Source organism: Panthera onca, chromosome D1 (genome assembly GCF_046562875.1).
Source record: "Panthera onca isolate mPanOnc1 chromosome D1, mPanOnc1 haplotype 2, whole genome shotgun sequence".
Classification (NCBI taxonomy): domain Eukaryota; kingdom Metazoa; phylum Chordata; class Mammalia; order Carnivora; family Felidae; genus Panthera; species Panthera onca.
Window position 1 is genome coordinate 85,823,978 of NC_138348.1, and position 18,762 is coordinate 85,842,739.

Here is an 18,762-nt window from a genome sequence, read left to right on the forward strand (position 1 = left end):
CTCTTGAATTCCTAAGGTCTTCTAATAATCAATGGTGTGACTGAGAAAGTTACTTAATTTCTCAATGTTAGTTTCCTTGTCTATAACATGGAGACAGTAGTGTTTATACCTTGAGATTGATAAGACAGTGCAAGGAAGAGGACATTGCAAACTGTTTAGCATCATGCAAACTATATTTTAGTAGATAAGAACCAAAGCCCAGAGAGTTCTGGTCCTATATGATGTTAAGTTCTTCATGTTGGTGTTCCATTGAGCAGTACCAGTTGCCCAGTGCTATGATTGTGTGTGAGAACAAGACAAGGATAGAGGAAGTGGGGCAAATCATTCCCTTCAACAACTCTGCCCAGCAACAGATCTACCTTACATTTGGAGAGGACATTAGAAAATTTTTGTTGGCATGATCCAACTTGGTTTTCATAATTACTCTGTAAAGAGTGATGAGATGCCATAATTACCATTTTATAATAGGAAATGGAACACAGAGAAATTAAGAAATTTGCTCAAATCACACAGCTGATAAAAGGCAGAATAAGGACAAACATTCTTGATTTTCTTCGTCAATTCCAATATTTTATTTACTATATCTTATTACCTGGAATCAGGAAAGGACTTATGTCGGGATCATTAGTGTATCATCTTCATGAAACTCAATGCTCTGTCCAAATTTGGTCCAGTCACAAATTCATGCTCTTCTAGTCCTCACAAAAATCACCAGTACATTGAGGAAATGCTTGTAGCTCTCACCTCATCTCCTCAGAGACACTGATGTCAGAGCACAAGCACACACAGAGATCTCAAGACTTAAGGGAAACATCAAGTATTCCTTGCACACACACGGAGCAGAGAATCTCGAATGATTAGCTTGCTTGGAAGGTCTTAAGGGATGACTTTGCTATTTTCCAAGGCGGGTGGAAAGGTGTTTGAATATATAATAGACCACAATGGAAACCACCACCTGTCACCTTTGCAAAATTGTATAAATTGTGTTTACGACAGGGAGGATATTCCTTAAAGGTGGCATTATACTTTAGAATAGCAATATCATTTGTTACAGAAATGTGTATGAGCTCTCACGGAATACCTGGAACCAGTGTTTTCCCTTGAAAGACATAAGCTCACATGGGAATATTTACAAACTTTTTCCCAATTTCCTACTGTCAACTTATGAAATTTAATCATCCTGATCCCGACAGATCCAAGTAATGGTGATTTAGTGCTGCATGCTTTTACATTTTACTTCCTAATACAGTGAGTGTTTGATCAACACCACTGCCGGGCAGTGAATTGTTTCTTGATGAACCTGCATTGAGACTGGGGGCGGGGTGGGGGGATGATGTGCAGGTTCTGGCTGAGTGATATCCCTGACTGCTACAGAACTCTTTCTGACTGATTGGGGAGCTACAAGTTGAAGCATCTGGTGCTTATGTACAAAACAAACATAAATAAGAAATCATGTACAGATGTGACTCTAACAAATCCCCAGCAACAAGAAAAGAAGTAGCATCAACAAATGAAAGGAGAAAAATCAATACTAAAAGAAGAGAAGAAAAGAAACAGAATTCTCCAAAGACTATACTTCAGAAGTTTAATTTCAGGCTCAAATATCTGACCAAAAAACAGTATTTGTAGTGATATCTAAGATTCCTGAAAAAGAGTTTATGAGACCAAATTAGAAATTGCCTGTTCCATTCTGCTGTCTCCCTCTAAGGATTAAGAGTGATGCTTACCCAGAACAATGGATGCCTAGAGAAGAAAAATTAAGTATTACAGATCACTAACACCAACATTTTGTATTGTCTAAAGGAGGCCCCATAAATTCTATCCCCATATATCCATATATTCTATTAGGTCCAAGTAAAGGAATGTGAGTTGGATTATTTTAGCTGTTTAATGCTAATTACAATGTAAAAATTAGCACAATTCTGGAATCTTACTCCAAGAACATTGTTAATGTATATTAACAGGAAGATATTCTTCTTATTCTAATGTAATGGATATATATTTGACTAGCAAAAGAAATATTTTAATAATATATAAATAAAATATTTAACAAAATAATGAGGAGTCAGATTGTTGGCTCAGAAGTATCCTATGCTTGACCATGAGAAAATACCAATACACCTCTGTCACCATGGGTCCATGACCTTCTGTAGGGTTTTCCTTTGGGTTCTGAGAGACAGCCCAAACTCTTCAAGATGGGTCACAATACCTATGCCCCATGAAGAATGGTATCATCTCATACTTTTACTAGCATTGGGGGAACAAATTTATATGTTCTACATACCATTTTCTTGGGCTTTATACTACAGTTAGGTAAAGTATACCATGTGGATCTCAAGGGATAGAATTAGGATCAATGCATGGAAGCTACATGAATAGCTTAAGTAAATACTTAAGACACACAGAGCTGTCTTAAGTAAGAGTAGTATACATGCTAAGTTTTCTGTCACTAGAGATTTTGAAAATAGAGGAGAAGGAACTTTGAGAGGCTTGCTTCTGTAACTCTGGCATTTATCACAGTACCTGACACATGGTAACTTCTCAACAATCAATTATTGCCTGATGACTACATGACCATTTAACAGGTTAGGAGAAGATGCTATGCCATTGAACTAGATCAATGCCAAGGCTCATGTCAGCCTAAGATTGTATAAGTTACCATTTTTTTGGCCTTGTGTAAATGGTGTGGTGCTATAAAGTCATTTCTTAGGCTTGTTCTATTTTGTGAGTATTTGAGGGATTTTTTTTAAATTATGTTTTCCTCCTAATGTCTACAAACATGCAAGTCTTTATGAGAGAGAAGTAAAAATATTTTGTACTATCTAGCTAAAAGGATTTTTTCCAAAAACTTTTGACTTTATCTCCTTACTGCCAACTAATTTGACTAGTAGAACTCAGGAACCATTTTAATATTAGTGTTTTCAGGCTGAAATGAGAAAGTCTTGGAGAACCATCCATGTGTGGGCATTTGTCTTTTGCAGCTGGTTACTTTTTTGTGGGGCCACATCTTAGTCCATTGAGACAATGGAACCCATGGCTGTAAATCCTGCACGCTTATAAACATTAATCTTGTAAATCTTGCACTATTTCCAAGAAGCTCAGTGAAACCCTGCAAAGAAAAATCTGATCAACAGTAGTAAAAATATACTATAAATGAATTTTCCCTTAAGTGTTATGATGCTTAATGGAAATGTGCCTGCCCTTTTCTTTAATTAACTTTTAATTTCCATGATATTGTGAAGGAGTGATGATGACAACGTTATTCTAAAGCATGATACAGGAGAGGTCAAAGTTAAGCATCCATATTGAACCAGATATCTTGGTTCAGCCCAGTCCCCCATGCTGTATAGCAGCCAATCATGTGAAAGAACTCTTCATCACCTGGAAGACTAAACAGGGAGTAGGGTATATGAACCTACATTCATCACTAGGTCTAGAAAAAAATAGTAAGGCAGAGAGGAGGAAGGGGAGAGAGAGAGGTGAGGAAGGAGAGTAAGGAAGGAGGAGGGGGCTTTCAATTTGTCTGCAAATGACATAGAGTGGAATCTAGATGGAGTAGAATATAAGAGGTTTCCAGAAGGTTCTTTTGGATGTGAATGGACAGAAGTCTGGGAGTCAGAACTTAGAGAGAGAATGTAGAGCCCTACTAGGGAACATCAATATTATCCACCTACTGAAGCTCCTTGTCCTTGGGTACCTAAAGAACATTTGGGGATGTGCAAGGTAATCCCTACCTAAGTCTATTTGTAGCTTATCTTCAGTGCAGTTACACTGCCCTATATAGCATTCTACACATTTTTAAAGGATATTTGAAGTTGAAATGTGATGTTTTGCTCCATATTTTCTTTTCTATATTTGCTATTCTTAAGCTGTTGTTAAAAGGAGTTTGCCTTCATCAGTGATAAATAACTGAGGTGGCCCAAGCACATAGTGACAATGAAGGGTTATTCTACTTGCAGAAACTCAAGTACTAAATTTATTAGGAGAAAAAAATTACAAATGAATTTAGCATGAATACTGATGACTAAAAGAAAACCACCAGGAATCATGCCAAGTAATGATTTTAGATTCAAGTTACAATGACCCACTTTGTGGTTTCTCAACAATGATTTTTGTAGAGCTTCTGTTACTTCACCACTAGCAAAGGAATTGGAGAGGTATGTGGAAGTGAGTACGTGTTTGTTGTCTGTGAAGGTATATCTCTTTTTATTTTTAATGTTTACTTATTGACAGAGAGGGAGAGAGAGAGAGGCAGAGAGAAAGGAAGAGATAGAATACCAAGCAGGCTCTGCGTTCATCTCAGAGCCTGACTTGGGGCTTGAACTTAACAACTGTGAGATCATGACCTGAGCCAAAATCAAGAGTCAAATGCTTAACTGACTGAGCCACCCAAGTGCTTAAAAAAGTCTTTTTAATTTCTTTCCAAAACCATAGTGTACTTAAAAACAATTCCCTTTTATTTCCTGTAGTTTTCTTACATATCTTTTAATATGGGTAGCAACTAGTCATCTATATAGATCCACACAGGACCCATGTATATAGTGACCCATAAGGCATGATTCCCTTGGCCTAAACCCAAGGTGGCACACTACAGCACAGGAACCAAATCTGACTCACCACAGTTTCATAGGATCAAAACCTTTCTTGACCTTGGTACATATTTTCTATGCGTGCTTTCCAGCTACAAGAGAAGGGTTGAATATTTGCCCTAGAGACTGAATCCTGCAAAGCTTAAAATACTTACTACCCAGCTCTTTACAGAAAGCATTTGTTTATACTTGATCTAGACTCTATAGATACTAGATCATCATCATGGCTCATCTGGATTAATTACAGAAATTCCTGAATTCGTCTTATCTCTCATCTTTCTAACATATGTCCTATTTTTGTAGGGATCTTCTTAAAACTTGAATATGATTAGGCCGCTCCCCTTCCCATTGTTTGCATAATGCAAATCTAGCCCCCTTTTTGGGTGAACTTTCCAAAGCCATTTCTCATTGCTTCCTTGCCAGTCAACTCTCTACTCTCCTCAAATGCGCCATGCTCCCTTTTCCTGAACCCGTGTGATCACAAATACTGATTCATTTTAGAGTGATTCCTTGTTCCTTTTCTTGTATCACTCCTTATGTGAAACCGAATGCAGACAGAAGTCCACCAGGGAAAGTTTTTATGACCTCTGTGCCTGTAGCACCCTTTATATATCTCCATGATAACATTCATTTATGACACTATATTGTCATTTCCCTACTTACTGGTCTTTTCTCCTAGTAGATGGCAGGCTTTTAAAGGATAGACCCTGCTCTGTTCTGAGTGTCAAGAATACATGTGTTCTATATGCACACATATTCACACATGCATTTAAAATACTGTCAGTCTTAAAAAGAGGTCCTCATTCTATTTATGTGTGTATCATTTTTTTGTGAACTACCCCATAATAGTTCTATTGCATCAGAATCTTGATGGTAGAATTTGTTTATTTTGGAAAAAAAGATTTGCAGGTGAGTTTGATGCTTCCCTCTAATTATGAAACACATTTTACAGTATCAGAAGCATAGAAGAGTAGATTTGGTCCTTTACAACTTATTTCTACAAATAAATGTAATATCTTAGATGGATTGATTAAGACATTTTTGAAAGCCGAGAACCACCTGAGCATGGGGAGCTGGGGAATCTGTGTACCTGAAAGCCAGCACGTTAGGCTGATGAACATAAACATGTCATGGAACTTTTCTAATGTGCAATGTCTTGACATCAGTCGATATTTTAGGGTGTATATAAGTCTTATGTATCAAAAGAGAGGACTGAATTTTAAGCATGTCTGCATTTTTGCAGGAGGTCTTGGCCATGTGTGCAAATAGATACCTGTGACCAAGATCGACAGGAACCCTTGAATGGGTTTGGTGGGAGGAATCTTTTCTATCTATAAGGCCAGGAGTTGGAGACAGTTCCCAGAGGTGGAAAAACTCTGACAGGCAAACATTAAATCGCTGAAGAAATCTTTCTTAAATTCTAGTATCACCAGGGTTTCCCCCTCAGGGCTGAAGGGGCTACTGCCTTCCTAAACCCTGTGGCTAATAATAGCACAAAGGCAAATGACTTCAGTTCTTTGGTCCTCAACCAAGTTTGTTTAGCCCTTAAGCTACTGTGAATATTGCAGGAAAGAAGGAAAGCTGTGGTCAAAGCTGCAGAGTAATGTGGTGACAGCTTCCCTGAGTGCCTGCTAATACAGATATCATTTCATCAGTGTGATCCTCAGCGACCTCTTGCAAGGATTAATAATGGGGAATAAATCACTTGAGGGAGACTCAGCAGCAGGCCCCTCATGGGAGCTCTGGGTGACTACACCAGAATACTGGAGAAAGAAAATGAAGGGGAAAAGTGGCAAATGGGATTAACAGAGAAACACATTGCATGGGGTGGGGGGGTAGGGGGGTGGGGGGGGGAGGGGCCCTGGTTGAGGGAGTGAAGCAGGCCCATGAATAAAAAAGTGTAGTGCTAGTTCTTTCATTTCTGTGTTCGCCCCATTTCCATGGCTCCTGAATCCACCTGTCTCATGGGAACTTTCCCTGCAGGATGTAATTTGAACGTTATTCTCTTTCTATAGGTTGCAGAGAGTTTGGCCTGGTTCTAACCAAGACAATATCTTGTCCTTTTTTGAAGCTCATTTTATAAAACAAAGACTTACCCATTGTTAATGTCAATTGCTCCTCCTTGTCTTAAAGTATATTGTACTTTTGAGGGACTCTATTTCCTAATGTACCCAATCTCCTCTCCCAGCCCGGGGAAGTTTTTGGATGTTTTCAATAAACAGTTACAAAGAAATCTTTTTGTTTGTTTGTTTGTTTTTAATATTTGTTAGAGAGGGAGAGAGAGAGAGACAGAGAGAGACAGAGAGAGAGACAGAGACAGAGAGACAGAGACAGAGAGAGAGAGAGAATGAATCTTAAGCAGCCTCCATGCTCAGCACAGAGCCTGACACAGGCCTGATCCCATGGCCCTGGGATCATGACCTGAGCCAAAATCAAGAGTCTGATGCTCAATCAACTAAGCCACCAAGTCACCCCACAAAGAAATCTTTATTTTCAATTGAAACCCTTGTGGGCCAGGCAGCTCCCTCACACAGGCCATGTTAAGAGTGGTCTATCTAGCCAGCCCCATCATTGTCAGACCCTTTGAGTTCACAATTTTATTTTCACTCTCTGGACCTGGAAGTCCTATCTATTCTCTTAGTGAATAGGACCTTCCCCTTCTGTTCTCTCTAGATAGGGAATAATTAGTGGTACCATTGGGAGAGGACCAGGGGATCAGTGGGTGCTAAGTAAGTGAATTCCAAACTTATGCATTATATTTAAAAAGGGACAAGAATGTGGCATTTTGGCTCAGAGGAAAACACAAGTGCCTTTCCCCTAACACAGTGTGAAGTGTGGGATAATTGCATGCAGCATTTTTTAATGGCTAATTTAATGGCTAATGCTTATGAAGCCCTTACTTGTGCTAGGTACTTTATAGGCATTCTTCTTCTTTTTTGTTCATTTTCGAACAGCACTATAGAGTAGGTATTATTTCCCCTTCTTTAAAGATGAAGAGTATGTGGCAGGGAGGTTGGAGAATGTGGCTGGGACCACATGACCAGGGAAGGGTGAGGGCCTATCTGTGGGCTCACTGTGGAGGCCCAGACCACCTCACTTCACCTGGGCCCTGAGCTTTTCTTCTGTGATGTACCTCCACCCACCCTTCCTCTGCTTCTCCTTCCCCTTCTTCCCTTCTGATGCTGTGCTCTGGTCTCCCTCTGACCTCATTTGTACCTCTATAATCAGTCTTCTCCAGTCCTACCATGTTCTTTATATTTCCTGTCTTCCTCAAAAAAGAATTATCATAGTTTCTTAGGAAAAGAAAAGATAAAATTATAAAAACAAATGTGAATGCCATTTTACAATTTACTGAGCATTTAAAGACAGATTTCATACTTTTGAGCAACTGCATGATAGAAATTTTATCACATCTTTCTTAGAGATTAGGGAAATGAGGTTTAGGACATGAAACCCCTGTCCCAGATGCTTCCATCACCAGATGAGTCCCAATGTAAAACTGTATCTCTGGACTGTGAAGAGTTTTCCACTTACTAGCAAAAATTTCAAACTCCTGTGGTGGCACCATTAATGAGAGTAAGCAAAAGGGGCCCAGTGGGGGTATTTTGGGAATTCCTGCCTTCCACCTTGACCGCAGAGTGGCTGCTTCTCAGCCCCAGGCTGCTGCTGCCATGTGGGAAAGAAGGCACAGGGTTGACAGATTCTTTCAGCATCTCAAAGGAAGGCAGAAATCAGAATGGTTAAGAAAAATTCCCTGATCTTCATTTTTTGTTTTTAGTTTATTTATTTATTTTGAGAGAGAGAGCATGAGCAGAGGAGGGGCAGAGAGGAAGGAGAGAGAATGCCAAGCAGGCTCTGCACTGACAGCACGAAGCCTGACATGAGGCTTGATCTCATGAACCATGACATTATGACTTGAGCCAAAATCAAGAGTCAATGATGCTAAACCGACTAAGGCACCCAGGTGCCCCTAAGACATCCTGATCTTTAAATGTCAGTAACTACTCCGCATACCTGCATGAGATCCCAGGGGAGGCCAATATGTGCAAGCTGTGTACTGTCCCGAGACCACTAGCTCACAAATTCTCCACCAGACCCCATGACTTCCCATCTCATCTTAAATTGTCCGATTCCCACTGTGACCCCTAGTCTCATTTCCGTTCCTTTCCCATTTGCATTCCTTCTGCTAGCTGACCATTTTCACAGTAAACAGCCTCCTATAGTGTTCTCAGGGGCTCCCTCCTCCCCTCACATGCTTCCTCCCAGCAGCTAAGATGCTTGGTGATAGAATCAAGAATGGCTATTTACAAAGAAGAAGGAGGTAATAGGACGAAGGAGGCTCTGTCCACAAAGCAAGAAACCCTCTACTCAGGCAGTCGACGAAGGGAAACAGAATTGGAAATGATTTTTATTTCAATTAGATTTTAATTAGCTTCTGTCTTGGAACTATCGGATCGGTTCCCAAATAATTGAAAAAGCAACCGTATTTACATCTGTTGCTCCTAAGAATAGCAATTTTGTAGCATCTGATCCATATTGTATTCAGAGGGTGAGAGAGAGGAGGGAAGTTCGATGGGGAGAGGATTTCAGATGAAATAATCAGTGTCAACAAAAGCAGTGCAGCGGGTCAGCTGGGAGACTGTATGAGCACTCCTCTGTAGCCTTGCCCTAATTTCACATGGAATTAATATGGGATGGGTGGTAATAAGTATTTCATTAGCAGCTTGCACAAACTTATTATAGAGCTCTAGCAACTCTGAATCAAGCACGCTGGAGAATTAAGAAAAGCAGATATTGCAGTCAAGTGTGTAACATACAGGAGGGTCAAGTGAGGCATCTTAGGGAGGGAGTCAGGAATGTGTCCTTGGGGCCAGGTGCTCAGCATTGAGAGTGTGTTGGCTCCAGCTGCAGCATTCCTAGTGAGTCACATTTCTCTGTGCTTCCTCCCTTATGGTCTGCTGAGATGAAATATCATGCAGTGAGTGGGGCTGAGACCTGTGTCCCACCTGATTTCCGAAGGCCATTCAAAGATTCTGATCATAACTTTGCAAGATCTCTTTTTTTCTGACAAGACAAACAGGGCTTGCAAGGCTATGAGGTTGATGAAAATGCTTTCCCCATGGGAAAACACAAGTGGATAGCTCTGTGAATTTTCTCTTGAGGAAAATGTGGTGTTTGGGAGGCTAAGCAGCTCATGGCCCCAGTTTCCTCCAGAGACCAGTTTCCTGTTCACAGAATAGTGTGTTTCAGAAAAATTTCTCAACAACATTTTTCTCTGTTGGTATGTGGTTGGTAATGTCTTTGAATAAATACTTAAGGATCCCCTTCCTGCCACAAATTAACCATATACTTGACTACACTTCTTCCCCCTTCTTAGAGGATGCTAGAAAGATGATTGCTGAGTCCCGGTGCCTGAGTCATCTCTTCAGCATCTCTTCACAGTTACGCAGCTTCCTAAGGCCCAGGAGAGGAAGGTCATGCAATTAGTGATTCTAACCCCTAAATTTCCTCTCTTGCTCTGTGTACTTCTCTGGTGCCTGAATCTTTTGCAGTGGAATGCATTCATGTGGTACTTGCATAATGCAAAAATAAATTTTACAAAGTCTGCTGCCTGAAAATAAATTTAATATAGCAGATTGTGATTGTGTTTTATGCCATCAGAAATAAAATTATGCTAATAATACTTTCAAGAGTCTTATATAATATAGTTATTGGTCCATTATCACAACTGTTAGTTCTGTCTCCAGCATTGCCAGTAGACAGGTGGTTCTGCTGTAATACCATAAATTACGTGTAAGCAGGGTCTGTGCCATTTATTCAGGACAAATGTCAACACAACATGCATACATATATTCTTTCAGAGTTTTTTTTCCTTAACTACCCTATGTAACTTTATATTCTCTACCCCCCAGCACCATTCCCTTTATTCTGTCCTGTTAGATTTATTTTCTTTATTGAACTTATTACTCTTTAAGATAATTATGCATTTTGATTGCATATGAACTGCCTTGCTCCTCTTGACTGTTAGTACCTCGGGGCAGGGACCATATCCCCAGTGTCTGGCTCATAGTAGGCTTCTAATAAATATTTGTTTAGTCATTCAGTAAGTATTCCTAGAGACCTCCCATTTAGCCAGAATATTTCAGGCATGAAAACATAGACATGAACATGACCAAGAAGGCTCCTTCTCTCATCAAATATACAAATTAGTAGGGAAGGTGGCCAATATGCAGTCAGTTAAGTAAAGGAACAAGATATGAAATAGAAACATGTCATAGAACACCAGAATCCCGAGGATAGGATAAAACACAGTGATGTGACAGTGGCTTTGCACTGCACTTGAGGTGTGCCAGCTTCAGATGCCAGGGAGAGGAGGTGGAGCCTCACAGCAGCCCCAAGTAAGGGGCAGAACAATAGGTTCATGTTGTCACAAGGACACCAGTAGCCCCTGTTGGATCATCCACACCTCCCTTTGCCCTGGCATGCCCTTTGTGTCTCTTCTGCCTGTTGGATACCTATTTTTCCTCAAGCCTTCTGTTAGGTATCATTTTCTCTGTGAAGTCTTTCCTGTTCCCTCCTCCCCGAAGAGAACTGGCCACTGTCCCTTTGCACATATATATACTATCATCCCCTACACATATTTACATTGTCACCGTGACCTACCTTTCTTTCTCTCATATGTTCACATATATTTCTTGATGTCCTGTGGTACTGTAAGTCCCTGTTAGACAATAATGACTCCTCCTTGTATGCCTAGAGTGTGACACAGACACGGATTTTAGGTTCTTGATAATTATTTGTTAGATGAAGAGTGAGGGTGGTCCCTGTAATCATGGATAAATATATAAATGAAGGAAATGGAAGGACTCAGAAAGGCTCTTGCATTGCTAGGATTTCACAATTACTGTTTTAAAAACTTGCCCTTCCTTTCTCCATCCCAGGAACCTTCATTAACTGCATTTTCTTTGGCTCCTTTTGTATTTGTATGTATGATATGTAGTCCACAGCTGTTGTCATCACATAAATTATAAAATTACATTGAATCCATTTCTGCCTTAAGTATAAGTTCCAGTGACTCCCCACCCCCACCCCAGTACACACCCATATGCACCACTCTGTTCTTCACTATGGTCTAGAGTTCCCTTACTCATTGATTTTCCTGCTAGGGCTTAAATAAATTTCAAGTCATGAACATTTCTGCTTTCAGCTCTCTGTGGTTGACTCTATCTGTCTTTTGATGTATGTATTAATAGAGAACAAATATTAGCAGATAATGTATTGGTGGCCAAACGATGAAAAGAGGATTCCTGCTAGTGTAATATTCGTGAAAGTCTTGACTTGAACTGTCATAATCCAACAAGGCTAAATTTATCCTTAAATAGATGAAATAACACCAGAGGTTCCCCTAAAAGTTATAACATCTTAATTACTGCCATTAAAATCTCATATCCACACATCATATACATCTTGAACTTCAGTCTTAAAACAGATACGTTATTTTTCAGAGAATCCTAAGGGGACAGAAGTCACACAGTACTGCTGAAGCCTGCTCATACTGGACAAATAATTTTTGGCAGAACACTCAATCTAACCTAATAGATAATGCTGAGCAAGCAGAGCCTTTAGTTCTTCGAACACTGATGAGATTCTATACAGTGTTTTCCTTTGTGTAGTTTCATTATTTGGGAAAGGCCAACATAATATTTATCTGTGGATTAGGCACCATGGATACAGGCAGTAAGCCTTTTAGATATGTCTCCCTAAGTTCCCTATTGAAAAAATATAGGTGGCTAGCGTTCTCGCTGGTTAATTTTGCATTTTGAAATACACAACTTACCACTGGTTTAGGAGCCAGCATATAGACTCATGTGTGAGCATGTTAGGACACAATTGTGCAGAATGAATTCCTTCAAGCTTCCACTTCTCAACCAAGTATGGCAGAGAATATGGAACAAAAGGAAGGACGTTTTTATATAGATGGTGCAGGTCAAAACCTACCTGATTTTTCATAGGTGATAGAAAAGAAGAGAGATAAAAGATAATGTTTTGGGTTTTTTAAGGATCAATATTTTAGTCTATGAGTGATGTCCCCATCAAATAGTGAACACAGAGAAGGAGGTGGTGTAAGGGGTACAATGATTCACTTGAATGTTGACATATTGCATTTGAGTTGCACGTGGCCATCAAAGGCAAGATGACAACAAATATTTTCTGTGTGTCTGGGCCTCTTTTAGGGTCTGGGGATTGAAAAATGAAAGTAACACATGGTATCTCATGGTGGAGGGGCAGGGTGTTTATAATCTTTCAGGGAGCAGAGATGTATAAACATACAGCTATAACGCAAATGCAAATAGAAAGTGCTGCTTGAAATCTAAAAAAAGTAAACTCAGAACAGGAACCTGTCCCCAGGGTCCTGATATTGTCTAGGGAGAAATAAACTTCAGTTCTAGATTACTGATCTCAGAACTTTAACCTATTCAGTGGGCATTATTAAGTACTTCTTGTGTACGCTGTGCTCCATTTCTTAATTATAATGCTTCTGAAATGGAGAAGAGCAACTTTTGATGCTTTGTAATTTAATTATATTCCTTAGGGATATTACAACTTCCTTTTGTACTAAGCCCACACTTAACCAGTAGTTTTCTCCTCTGTAATTTGTTCTTTCCAGTATATTTGCCCAGAAGAAGGGCCTGGCCACTGTGCATGAACTCCCCATTTCTCAGACCAGGGAGGAGATTTGTGAGTAAGTGGTAATAGATATACTGTCGTGCTAGTTCATAAATCAGTCTTCTGTCAGTTAGGTGGGCATGAATCCATCTTTCAAAACTTGATCACCTTTGGTTGAGCTGATTAAATTAATTTTATGATTCTGCAGAGTGGAGGTCCTGGCTCTGGAAAGGTGGTCACCGCTTGGTTGCTCCATTTCTGAGTGCTTCCATCCAGGGGACTCTGCCTGAAATGACTAATTGACCTCTTCGTGTAATGGCAGAAGTCACTGCTACTCATTTCCAGTTCCAGATTGTTTTTTTAATTTTTTTTAATCTTTATTTATTTTTGAGAGAGAGAGACAGAGTGCAAGCAGGGAAGGAAAAGAGAGAGAGAGGGAGATACAGAATCCAAAGCAGGCTCTAGGCTCTCAGCTGTCAGCACAAAGCCTGATGCAGGGCTTGAACTCATGAACTGAGAGATCATGACCTGAGCTGAAGTTGGATGCTTAGCCAATTGAGCCACCCAGGTGCCCCTAGATTTGTCTTTTTAATACCAATGTCATTGCACTGGTAAAATTTCAAGCTAATACAGTGTCATGGGTTGAATTGTGTTCCCCCTCAAAACAAAATATGCTGAAGTCCTAGCCACTGGTACCTATCAGTGTTACCTCATTTGGATATAGGGTCTTTGTAGACATAAGCAAGTTGAGATGCTTTCATTAGGGTGCATCCTCATCCAAAATGACTGATGCCCTCATAGAAGAGAGAAATTTGGACACATACACAGAGGGAAGTCAGCTGTATGAAGCTGGAGAAATACACTGGAGGTTTGCTGCCACAAATCAGAGAAGGATTGGGGCTACCAGAAGCTGGAAAAGGCAAAGAAGGACCTTTGATGTTTTAGGAGGGAGCAGGATCCTGCCAACACCTCAGTTGTGGACCTATAGTCTTCAGAACTGTGAGCTGATCAACTTCTTTTGTTTTAGCACCCCCCTCCAGCCCCCACCCCCCTCAGTTTATGGAGCTTTCTTACAGCAGCCTTGAGAAACTAATACAACAGGTTATGGTTAGCTCTCAAGTTGGATTTAAGAGTTCACTAAGAATTCCAATTGGATTTAGGGTTTCAGATCAGATTTCAGAATGTTTCTTAAGTGTGTCTTCTCTGGAAGGAAAGGTTAAAGTCGAATCCCAAGGACCCTGAAGTCATTTTGGATCTATCCACTGTGACTCTCAATATGCTCTCTTCCTTTGCCCCTTTATGAAGAAAACCCCTTCTTTATTGAGTGCAATATAATCCAGCATCAGAGAACTTCCCAGAAAAATAGAGCTATGAGCTGGGAATTAGTGACCTGCAATTGTAAAAGAGCAATTCATTAAATCAAACAAACTTTCCTTAAAATTTATTTGGAAGCAGGATACCAGTAAGAGTTAAGAGTTAACAACTCTTTTTTTCTAAATTGTTGAACATGCTGGGATAAATGGGTATTTTTTGCTTTTACATGCTTCATTTATTTTTATGATTAGACCCTTCTCTAAAATATGGTTCCTCCTAAATACATTTATAGAATTGTCCTTAAATACCTAAATCTATATATGGTTATGATATATGGTTATATATATATGGTTTTGTGTGTTTAGATGTGTGTGTGTATGTGAGTGTAAGCTGCGTACCATTTCGGAGGCTAACAAATACTGTCTGAAGCCTACCCATGGAGTGTATGGGCTAAATAATTGTCCACAAATAAAGGGTATCTATCCTTTGGTTGGGATAAAGAAGTCAGACAGAAATCACACATTAAACTTTACCATAGCCCTAGTCTCTTCGATTTGTGGTTTGAAGTTTGGGCTTCCACCTTTAAAGAATGTTGGTTTGATCTTCTCTCTTCCTTTATTTTGGACTCTTTTTTTTTCCTGGAAATTTAAGTAATATTTTTTTTCCATCACAAGCAAAGAGAGAGGTTGGGAATGAACATGCAATTAGATGCCTAATTGCCTTTTGATGAGGCTGCGGGTTGTAGAGTTAGGGCATGTGACTAGGGATTCTTTAGCTACTTAAAGCATTGCTGAAGAGGCTGTGGTTCAACAGGACCACCAGTTTCATGGTCACTCTTTGAGAGAGCTGCCTGCTGTAAAGACCCAATAGGAGAGGTAAGCACGGTGGGAAGGACTTGGGGCATGCCTTTTTCCCCTTGAATGGAGAGTAAGAGGGTACTGAAGACCAAGAGATGGCAGAAGCAAGAAAGTGAAATGAAGAGGGCAGACAGGAGGTACACTTGGGAAGACAAAACAATTGCTATTTAATGTGCATTATTTTGTAGGACAAGATGAAAAAGAAAACTCTTCACATGGCAATAAAGGTCTCCATTGCCACAAGGTTTGTACAGGGTTTTTGGGGCCTACACCAATTTGACAGCCTAACTTTGAAGTGTTTAAAACTTGAAGGGAGGAATGCGGAAAGGCAGCAGTTATGCGGGGGAGGTTGCATAGTAGGGAGAGGGAGTCAGGAGAGAGGGTCAAGAGAAAATGACTGCAGTGGTCATTTCTGGCCCTATTACCAGTTATGATGGATGATTTTGGAGAGGCAGGAGGAACAGTGTCTATTTAAAGATGGCAATTAAGAAAATATGTCTAAGTAGAGGGAAAATGGCAGTTCCGATTCTGGCTGTTGATGTGTCTGATGAAGCAGGACTGATTCACCTACAAACTGACACAGCTGCATTAATGTGGCTGAAAATAGCAGTTCTCATCTGCCTGTGATGGAGCTGTGGTGGAGAGTGCCTCATCACCTGTGGGCTTATGAATGTAGATTATTCCCCTTTGACTGAAAATCATTTCTATCTGGTTTCTTCCAAGGGTGTTGAATCACTGCCTTCCATTGTCTGCTAAATGAGTATTTAAACGCCAATTTGTTGTTTGGAGTTTGGACCTCTGTTCATTGGGTGATAGTGAGGTATATTAACCTTATGCTTTTGAAATTTTCTCTTGTATTTTGTGTGAATCTTTTTTTTTTTTTAATGCCAAGTGTAATTGCTGTGATTTGCCCAATTGCTTTCATGTACATGTAGTGAGACAGGTTTATGATACTGGGATATACGAGTCAGTGAGCAAAATTAAGCCTTCATTATCTGAGTCTATGACTGTAGCTCAGTTATAAAAAAAATGCAGGTGAAAAAAATTTGATTCTGAACTTAAAGAGACCTTGTCTCACACAGACATATTTTAAATATATCCTATGGCATCAAAACTATTGAATTTAGTTATGCTTTCTCTGCATTTTCTCTCACCAATACTGCTGAATATCAGGATTGCTGGGTGTAAAGAGAAGCATTCCCTTGTAGTTTTAAATTAAAACATATTTCCATTTTTCACTTAGGAGATAACACCCATATATGTTTCTTGTCCTTAGAAAGGTAAGACACATGTACAATTTAAGGGAAAAAGTAGAGAGGCAGAATTCATTAGAGAATGGTAACCCCCTACCTTCTGCTTTTCATGGGTTATGCTCCACAAATGAATCTTCTTAGAAATCTCTCTGGGTTCCATCTACAAGCCAGCACCTCCTGGGGTTGTCTGTAATTGGGCATTATGATTTCGGATTCTGGTATTCTTTGAGGGAAGAGCACAAATAAAGGGTCTGATGATAAAGTGAGAATTGCAGAAGGGATCTTGGTGAACCAACACACCAGGGATAGAGTGTACACGTGCAGAGAAAAGCTCACACTGTGAACTGGTTAATCAAATCAAGGCACAAATAGGTACTTCACACGCTGTCCCTGTCCCAATCTTACATGTCAAAGTGGGGGTACTCCATTTAATTAGAAGGTACAGTCCAACACAGCTTTCTGAATGTTGAGATGAAATTACAAATCACATACTTACCATTTGGGGAAGTCTAAAAGCTCAGAGAAGTTGGCATAGTTCAGGTTTGATCTCTATAGTAATTGGAAGGAACACCAGATGTGCAATAACCTTATGGGCAATTGACGAAAAAACATTACAGAGGCTAAATTGATGAATAGAGAGGAGGAGCAGTGCATGAGCAATATGCATATGGAAATAATACAGACTGGGGAAAAAAAAGTGAACCAATACAGGTTCTGTTCTGCTATTGCAGACCAGAAGTTTTGCACAGCCAGCTATCTCCAGTGTCATTGAGCTGCTGTAAATGTTAATGGGAGTATTTTAATTTCTCTACTGTAGAAATATCTACTGATATTTTCTCTGGACTGAAATCTGGTTTGACAATACACAGCTAACATTATAATTAACATTAAAGATATATTATTAATATACAGTTAATATTAACAGAGGTAGATAGCCAGGGACTTGAAATGCAGACCATTTATGAGAAAGACATGAGAAAAGTATAATTTGTGAACTCTAACTATAGACCAGGGAGGTTTTGGCCAGACAGACATAAAGGGTGCACCAGATCTGAGGCGTAAGGCTGTTGATGTTGGCCAACAACAGACGCCAGGTTTAGAGAAACGGCCCTATGCCTTTAGATCTTTTATCTTTTTGCTTCTCCTCAGGAGATGAGTCCTTTCTCAAATACTATCTGGTGGGAGATCAGAGGCCTTTCTTAAATACTATCTGTGCACTGTAGCTATTTTATAAGTTTCAAGGCTTGTGTTTTTGTTTTTGTTTTTCTGGGCCTGTCCTGCTTTCCCATCATTCATTTACTGACACATTCAGTAATGTTTACTCATTCGTTTATCCATAACAACAGCTACCATTTCTCGCATGTCCACCCCCTGCCGCTGAGCTTTACTGTATTATTTCTGAGCCTTACTAGAGAGAGAGAGCCTCCAGTAAGTTATCCTTTCTTTGATTCCATTTCCTCACCTGCCAAATTGAGTTAGAAATATTATCCACCTCTATAAGGATTAAACAGCTTCGTCCATTTGAGGCATTTAGCACATGACAATTACCCAATATTTCCGAGCTGCTCTTATTTTTTTTTTATTTTTTAAAGTTTATTTACTTATTTTAAGTAATCTCTACACCCAACGTGGGGCACAAACTCACACCTCTGAGATCAAGAGTTGCATGCTTTTCCGACTGAGCCAACCAGGCACTCTCAAGCTGCTATTATTTTTAAATCAAATTCCCATTTGAGTTAGTTCACTATAATCACCTGGAGCTAATGTGTCCCCTCCAGAAATGCCAAATTATACTTAGGTTAGCAGGAATAGACATAGCTTGACCTAATTCTTCTAATACTGGAACAAATAGTATCCTAACTAAAACCTTCTGATAAAATTAGGTGAATTTTAAAGTTGGAATCATCTGGGTTTTTAATGTCAATTATTTCAGTTCTTCACCATGCTGTTGGAAAAGTTATTTAAGCACCCTGTGCCTCTCTCTCTCTCTCTCTTTTTATTTCTCTCTCAAAGAAGGGTAGTCTTCAGAGGGTACCCTTTCTGGAGACCACGAGGCCACCTGCTCCGTTCATTGTCTGGCCT

At 39.8% G+C, this 18,762-nt stretch overlaps 1 protein-coding gene across 9 annotated transcripts in view; it reads left to right on the plus strand.

Moving 5' to 3' along the window:
- Positions 1 to 18,762, plus strand: part of OPCML (opioid binding protein/cell adhesion molecule like) — a 1,068,196-nt gene that overhangs the window by 647,992 nt on the left and 401,442 nt on the right. For 4 of the 9 annotated variants that reach the window (XM_060605265.3, XM_060605271.3, XM_060605263.3 and 1 more), the window contains one exon: positions 13,258 to 13,332. The exons of the other annotated variants lie outside the window; for them this stretch is intronic. In XM_060605265.3, the coding sequence (XP_060461248.3) occupies positions 13,258 to 13,332 (75 nt within the window). The remainder of the gene's footprint in view (positions 1 to 13,257; positions 13,333 to 18,762) is intronic. 9 annotated transcript variants of the gene reach the window in all.